Below are 7,888 nucleotides of genomic sequence, written 5' to 3'. Positions count from 1 at the left end.
CCTGCGGCGGTAGGGAGGAGACAGGAGTTGGGGACCGGGTGAGTAAAGGGTGAGTGTCGCAGGTCCACTTTTCCACAAAGCGCACCTTCCATCCACCCTCGATCGGATCTCCCGCCCCGCCTTCTTCCCTCCTCCAGCTCCCGCCCCCAGTTTCCTCCCTCCTCCCCTCCGTGCTGGCTCTCCTCCCCACGCCCCTGCGCGGCGGGCTGACTGCAGGCGCGGCACCGGGAGACAGAGCGCCTTTTCCGAGCACCGGCTGCGCTTCCATAGTCGGCTCTGTGCGTCCTGCAGTTGTACCGCGCGAAGGCGCGACTTTCCTCCGGTCCCGGGACGGTAGTGGGACAACTTGGAAAACTTCTCTGGGGCGGACTGCAGGGACGCCGGGCATCGGTGGAAGAGGATGTGAGATCGATGGCTGGTCCTGGGTGTCCCCGGACCTCCTAGGCCCCTTTCGGTCAGGTTATGGGGTTCCAGAGCCATCTGCACTGCTGGGGGACAACCCCCTCCTGTAGCTGAGCCAGAGTGGCGCTGTCTCCTGTGGACCGTGGGTTTGGCCAGCAGCGATCCTTCTGGACGTGTCCGGCCTCGCCATGGACCACCAAGAGCCCTACTCGGTGCAAGCCACCGCCGCCATCGCGTCAGCCATCACCTTCCTCATCCTGTTCACCATTTTCGGCAACGCACTGGTCATTCTGGCTGTGTTGACCAGCCGCTCACTCCGTGCACCACAAAACCTGTTTCTGGTGTCACTGGCAGCCGCGGACATCCTAGTAGCCACCCTTATCATCCCTTTCTCTCTGGCCAACGAGCTGCTAGGCTACTGGTACTTCTGGCGCACATGGTGCGAGGTCTACCTGGCGCTGGATGTGCTCTTCTGTACCTCCTCCATCGTGCACCTGTGTGCCATCAGTCTGGACCGATACTGGGCAGTGAGCCGAGCACTGGAGTACAACTCCAAGCGCACCCCGCGCCGCATCAAATGCATCATCCTCACTGTGTGGCTCATTGCAGCCGTCATTTCTCTGCCGCCCCTCATCTACAAGGGCGATCAGCGCCCGGAGCCTCACGGACTCCCCCAGTGTGAGCTCAACCAAGAGGCCTGGTACATCTTGGCTTCCAGCATCGGATCGTTCTTTGCTCCCTGCCTCATCATGATCCTCGTCTACCTGCGAATCTATGTAATTGCCAAACGCAGCCACTGCCGAGGTCTCAGGGCCAAGAGGGGCTCTGGGGAGGGTGAGTCCAAGCAGCCCCATCCTGTCGCTGGGGGAGCTCCAACCTCAGCTAAGGTGCCAACCCTGGCCTCTCCTCTGTCTTCTGTGGGTGAGGCCAATGGACACCCCAAACCTCCAAGGGAGGAGGAGGGGGAGACCCCTGAAGATCCTGAGTCCAGGTCTTTGCCACCCAGCTGGTCTGCCCTTCCCAGATCAGGCCAGGGCCAGAAGGAGGGCATTGGTGGGGCAACAGCAGAGGAGGCAGCTGAAGAGGAGGATGAAGAGGAGGTGGAAGAGTGCGAACCCCAAACACTGCCAGCATCTCCTGCCTCGGTATGCAGCCCACCCTTGCAGCAGCCTCAGGCTTCCCGAGTGTTGGCCACGCTCCGTGGCCAGGTGCTTCTGGGCAGGACTGTGGGTGCTGCCAGTGGGCAGTGGTGGCGACGCCGGGCACAGCTGAGCCGGGAGAAGAGGTTCACCTTTGTGCTGGCAGTGGTCATTGGCGTTTTTGTTGTCTGCTGGTTTCCCTTCTTCTTCAGCTACAGCCTGGGGGCCATCTGCCCACAGCGCTGCAAGGTACCGCATGGCCTCTTCCAGTTCTTCTTCTGGATCGGCTACTGCAACAGCTCCCTGAACCCTGTTATCTACACCATCTTCAACCAGGACTTCCGACGTGCCTTTCGAAGGATCCTTTGCCGGCAGTGGACCCAGACTGCCTGGTGAGCCTGCCAGCTCGCTGCCTCTGCCCGGGTTGGTGCCAGGACCACCTGATGGTTGTCCCCCCCCACCTATGTGGCCACTTCCCTGGGGCCCACCTGCAGACCTCATCCTCAGACCCCCCACCCCTCAAAGGGGAAAGGACAAAAGTGCCGTTCCCAGGGACCCATTTGAAACCTTCCCTTGTTGACTGTACTGTGGGGTAGCTCTTCTCTACTTCCCTGAGCAAGGGTAGCTTGGATCTTCCGGAATGTAGCCAAGGCCAGACTGGATTGGAGTACCTCCCCCTACCCTCACCCCCAGCTACCTGTAAGCCAACAGGTCAGGCTTCCCTTTCCTGGAGACCCCTGTGCCTTGGCAGGCCACTCACTTGTGGTATTTTGTTTTTCTTGGATGTGGGGGTTTGTTTTGTTTTATATTTTGAGAGAGGGGTCTTGAATGCAGCCCAGGTCATCCTGACTTGCAGTGCAGCCTGAGGAGGATCTTGAAATTCTGACCCTCCTGCCTTCTCCTCCCTCATGCTAGGGTTACAGGTGTCTGGTTTATGAGATGCTGGGGGAATTAATTCAGAGCTTTGAGCATGCTAGGCAAGCCATCAACCAATTGAATTACATCCCCAGCCTTGATTCTTCCCCATGCCTCTCAAAGAGCAGGAAGCCAGTCTTCTACATTTCCCAGGAGGACTTGCTGCTGAGAAAGGGGACGACATGAGGGGGATCCACTCACGTAGAGCACCTGTGATTCCCATTGGTTACTGGGATGGGGGGCTATGGGCTAGTATTGTTCTTTTAGATTTGTGGCTCCTTTAAGGCTAAAACCTTGGATTGGTTTTCTCACCCAGCATCCCTCTGAGAGGCAAGTGGGCATGAGGCTCTCTCATTGGGGAGGTCTGGGAGCCTGGCCTGGCCTCAATAGGAGCTCCGATCACTGGCATTCACCCTTGCAAAGAGCAGGGCGACAATTGCTTGCCGCCTACTTGCAGCAGGGAGATGAAAGGTTTTGCAGAGAGCTTTGAGCTCCATGGGGGAAAGAGCTAGAGAGCCAGCGAATGTGATTATCCGGTGATATAAAAATCCCCTTCTATGTGTTTACCTCCAGGAGCCTTCCTGTAGACCTTTGTTCTGCACTCGGGGTGTATGCGTTCCTGCCCCAAACTGGAAGTGGGTTGAGGTGCCCGAGTCACTTTCAGATTCCAGAATTTCTTTGAGAACGCATTCTTGTACCCGAAAAGGTTTGAGTTATTATGCCGGTGACAGCTTCTCCATCTGTTACCTGTAACACGAACAGAGCCTGCAGTGGCTTGGCCCCAACCCCATTAGGGGATAAGTCCTTTGTCATCGAGCAGGCAAATCGTTTCCCTAAGCTAAAAATATTCACATCAAGGAAACAGTCTGAGGAGAGATCCTCAGGTGGGGTGCAGGGGCCGGAGCAGGCAGCCAGGGCCCTGCCGACTCTGGAAGAGCCACTTGCTCCAGGGTCCAGACGACTCTGTGCCCACCCCGTGTGGAGCCTTTGGAGGCCTAACTAATTCCACCCCAGCCCAGAAAGATGCCTTGTCGGCTGTTCAGAACCCTCACAGTGAAATGGGCAAGCACTGTGGTGCCACTACCTCCTGACTGTCTTTTCAGAGTGACTGGGCATCTACAAGGGATGGGGCTGCTCTGCCTCCGTGGGCAGCCTGGCTTCTGCTTTGGGCAATAGAACTCTTAGCCTCAGGGAGGGGTGGCTTGAGCCACACAGCCTATTAGCTCACGATGGATGTCTCTGATTCGGAAGGTACTCAAGGAGTTTTCTCTGGTAGAGACAATGGTGGGTACCAAATAGAATCCCTACTGGAGAGGACGACTGTCCAGTTGTGAGGCCAGGACATTGATATGGGGTGTAGCTGAGGGGCTGACTTGTAACCATCTGCTGGTTGATCTAGTCTGTGTATGCTGTGGGACCCAAGCTCCCCTGTTTTGACATGCAGGTATTTCTAAGACTCTGAGCTATTTTATCAATAAAGGCTATTTTGTAATAAGCAAGCTGAGTCCTGAGTCTAAGGGCTGCTGGGACCTCCCTTGAGTGGAGTGTCAGCCTGATGAGCCCAGGCTCCCCCCCAAGGCTGGCTCTCCTCTCTGCCCCACCTGTCTGCCTTCTCCATCCTCACAGCATTCTTTCTCAGCACCAGTCAATGAGACAGACTGACCTGCAGGACTGACCTGCAAGGGAAAGAAGAGCAGCTCCCCTGAGGAGTTGGGCTGGGTTGGGTCTTGGAGCAGGAATGCACCAAGAGACAAGATAGGAAGGTGTCTGAAGCAGGGGAAGGCCACATACAGAGTTGATGGCATCTGGGAGGCAGCTCCGAACTCCTCTGCTGTGTGGTCATGAGCAGCAAGGTGCTGCTGCAAGCAGAGGCAGAGGCAAGCAGGCCACCGTAGAAGCGGATACACACAGCAGCCGTTTGGCTAGGGCCAGGTGAGCGGAAGGAAATGGCTTTGCTTCAGTTGTATCCAGAAGGAACACTCTGCTCTCCAAGCCGGGAGGCCTGTGAAGTGCACGAAGCCCCATGATGTCCTGTGAGTGAGAAAAGGAACTGGTTGTGCTTGGTGCTTCAGAGAGGGCAGAAGAGGCAGCCTCTGGGGCTCCAGGCGGGATCTACCAGGTTCTGTGAGCAAGGGAAGAGGCAGCAGGCTGGGGGCTGGAGGTCACGGGCAGGAGGAAGGCTCCTGGCAGATCCTAGGTTGGGGAGGACAGAGGGAGGAGCCGTGCTCTAGGGTCCAGGGATTCTCTACTCCCACATTCCCTCAGAATCTACACTTTCACCATCTTCATGGCTTTCTTTGGGCCCATTTGTTTGCTTGGGACAATCACCAGAAACACCAGTGTGCCCAGGGTCATCGGGGACTAGGGATTTGCTGCTATCTCACACTGCTCCCAGCTCCTCCCCAGCAGGCAACCAGCACCAATGACTCCAGGACCTCATACAGGCACCTTCTGCAGAGAGCTCAACAGTTCTACTGGAAGCTGATTTAAATTCCATTGTCTCATTTAACCCACATGCTCTTGCTATGTGTGGTCATTTTACAAAAGAGTTAACTGAGACTTAAGGTCCCCCAGCTAAAACCTGGAACCAGACAGCTGAAGAATTTACTCTCTCTTATGACAGTTTTCTTGCGTTAGCTATATGGAGATTCTGAGGCTGGGAGCTAGTTGGATTCAGTAGACGGCAGTGCTAGGATCGATTGTTCATGTCTGCCACTGACACCAAATACCTCAGGCTTTCTGCTTCTGACCACTGGCGAACTGCTCTGTTTTAGTCCTGAGGGCCCAGAGAGAGAAGACCACTTGCCTCAGGTGGCATCACATAAACACATATGGTGGCAAGAGCTGGATCCAGAATCCAGGTTGCCCAGAATACCAAAATTCCTTTAAAAAGAGAAGTATATGGGTGTCTTGCCTGCATGCGTGTCTGTGCACTGCATACATGCCTGCATGCATGTTTGCGCACTCTATACATGCCTGGTGCTGCGTGTCTGTGCACTGTATACATGCCTGGTGCCCATGGAGGTCAGAAGAAAACATTGTCACACTGGAACTGGAGTTACAGATTTATTTTATATTATTTTTAGTTGCTATGTGCATGCAAGGAATCAAACCTGCGTTCTCTGCAAGAATAAGTGCTCTCAATCACTGGGCCAGCCCAGTGATTGCAAGCCCAGTACTGCCACTTCTTAGTGAAGGAATTGCTACCCTTGAAGAGTCAAGGAGTAATAGGCCCATGTTCAGGAAAGGTCTGTTGGCAGCCTGAGCCAGGCAGACCTCATTTTGTTACCTTAGTTCTCAGGACTCACCAGGCCCACACAGCTAAGAGGGGGTTGGGGTGGAGTCACTTCCAGCCCTGGCTGTCCATCTCTCTCCCTTTCCTTTATACCCCATTCCTGAGCTCTCTGAGCCCATCTGAGGCCACTAGGATGGGAACGAGGTGCAGAAATGGGAGAGAAACTCTTGTCAATGAGGTGGAGGCGTGGGTGATGTCCCGAGTGCCAGCAAGGGGCCTCTGGAGTTTGTCTGGCAGAGGTAAGCTGGGAACAGGGACCTTCAGAAGAACCTATGACAGAGGGGTGGCTCCACCCCAGAAGACAATTAAAGGAACAGGCTCCCTTTCAGCTGCCCCTGATCTGTGAGAATGTATTTCCAGCACACAGGAACCCCCAGGGAGGGCTTTAGAGTCAATCCATGCTCTTGAGAATTCCTATCTAGAGCACCCTCTACTACCTGCTCAGGACAGAAGGCACTGGAAACAAGGGAGGTCTTGTGGGTAATCAGGCCCAAGCCCCTCCCAAGCCCTGTATGGCCTCCATTGGGCGTGTGTGTATGTGTGTGTGTGTGTGCACACGGAGAGTCACCTGAGGACCAGCCTGTAAGTGGGGCAGCTGCTGACTGGGAGGAGTCTCTGCTCAGCTAGAGCTGGTACCGGACAACCTTTGGCTTCCCTAGTGAGGCCAGGAAATCTGGTCACAGGACCTGGTCACTGTGGGAGGCAGGGCTGGTGTAGGGCTTGTGTTTCCAGGATTTGATTTCTACCTCTGCCATAGTGCTGGGCTTCTTTAAGAGAGGCATCATCCTTCTCTGAGCCTCCATGTCTTTGTCTGCCCATGGAGGATTGCTCCTCTGGTCCCCCAGTTCTCCAGCCCGTGGCTTCCTCTCCGCTCTCCTCCTCCCAACTCCCTAGAAGGCCAGTCATAGTGATGCCTCAAATTAATCAGTTGTGTTAATCATTTGTTCTCAGGGCTTGGATTCTGGCAGGATCGGGCTGTTTGCCTCGCTTTTGTGCCCCACCAAAAAAAAAAAAAAAACCCACAACTGAGCGCCAAGTCTTGAGCCACAGATCTGTTGCCGTCCTCTGAAGTACGCAGCAGTGACAGAAATGAAGACAGCTCTGAGCTGTTGGGGTCCGGGACATAACACACTTTGCCTGAGATGGTGTTATTATTATCCCTGTGTCGTGGGGCAGCTGATTGAGGTAGAAGAAGGACTAGCTGATGTCAACCAGAGTAGAAACAGGGACTCACACAACCTATGACCCCAGCCTCACCGTCCTCAGCAGCCCCCAGAGCCTGTCCCTGGGTGATCTGTAAGGTCAGTCTGACATCCATGGTTGTGGTTTGGGGGTAGACCCTGCCTGTGGCACTTCCATTAAAGCGGGAGCCCAGGCAGGGGTGCGAACTCCCACCCTCCAGCCTCTGCTCACTGTCAGCAGGGGAGGTGGGGCGCACTAGGCTAAAATTAGCTTCTGGGATTCTTTGTGCTCTGCATCCGTCCTTCTTCCATCCGTCTGGGGAAGGATGCTGTCAGGAGGCCAGCACTAGAAGGAGCCGGCTGGGTGTCCGCACACACCCTCCCCAGCTTGTGGGCTCTGATCCTCTCACACCCTGCCCAGGCTCTGGGCCAAAGGCTTCTGCCCTTGGCTTGGCCTTGTGGTCACCTATCGATTAGCAGTGATTTCCAGGGAAGAGACCCATCCCTGTCTTCCCTCTGTCCCTTGGATTCTAGCTTCTCTGTCCCCATCCCCCTCCCTTGTCTTCCTTCTTGTCCTGACCCTTCTGTCTTTGAGGATTGCACCCTCCACTCAGCCTTCCTGCCTCCTCTGGACTCTCTGACTTCTTCCTTACCCAGAGGAATAGTTCTGGTTCTTCAGGGGCCCTGCAGGCTCCATGGATCCGTGGTAGTTGTGAGGGAACCGGAACAGTATAGAGACCAAAAGAGTGCTACTCTCCCTGGGAAGTTGGGGCTATTTCTGTCCTTTCTGCCTCCCTCTGGGGCTCTGGGCTCCAAAGCAGGACAAACAGGCGGGGGAGGTCTGGGGCCAGGTCTTGGTGCTAGGGGGCTCTTTGGTTTCCTGATAAGGGGGCAGACCCCCTTTGGCGATAAGGGGTGAGTCTCTCCAATCTCAAAGCTGCAGGGTCTCACGGAAT

At 55.3% G+C, this 7,888-nt stretch overlaps 1 protein-coding gene across 1 annotated transcript; it reads left to right on the top strand.

Moving 5' to 3' along the window:
- The first annotated feature begins 366 nt into the window (after nucleotides 1-366).
- On the top strand, nucleotides 367-3,879 carry Adra2b (adrenoceptor alpha 2B). The gene has a single exon (XM_057781241.1). It carries the CDS (start codon nucleotides 591-593, stop codon nucleotides 1,935-1,937), a length of 1,347 nt encoding a protein of 448 aa, XP_057637224.1. The 5' UTR covers nucleotides 367-590; the 3' UTR covers nucleotides 1,938-3,879.
- The last annotated feature ends 4,009 nt before the right edge of the window (nucleotides 3,880-7,888 follow it).

The sequence above is a fragment of the Chionomys nivalis genome, chromosome 9 (assembly GCF_950005125.1).
Source record: "Chionomys nivalis chromosome 9, mChiNiv1.1, whole genome shotgun sequence".
Taxonomy (NCBI): domain Eukaryota; kingdom Metazoa; phylum Chordata; class Mammalia; order Rodentia; family Cricetidae; genus Chionomys; species Chionomys nivalis.
Note: the sequence above shows the minus strand (reverse complement) of the source record. Positions and strands in the feature narration are given on the sequence as shown.

Bases quoted from the DNA above. Each gene is read 5' to 3' on its own strand.
- Adra2b (XM_057781241.1), top strand. From the start codon at position 591: ATGGACCACCAAGAGCCCTACTCGGTGCAAGCCACCGCCGCCATCGCG.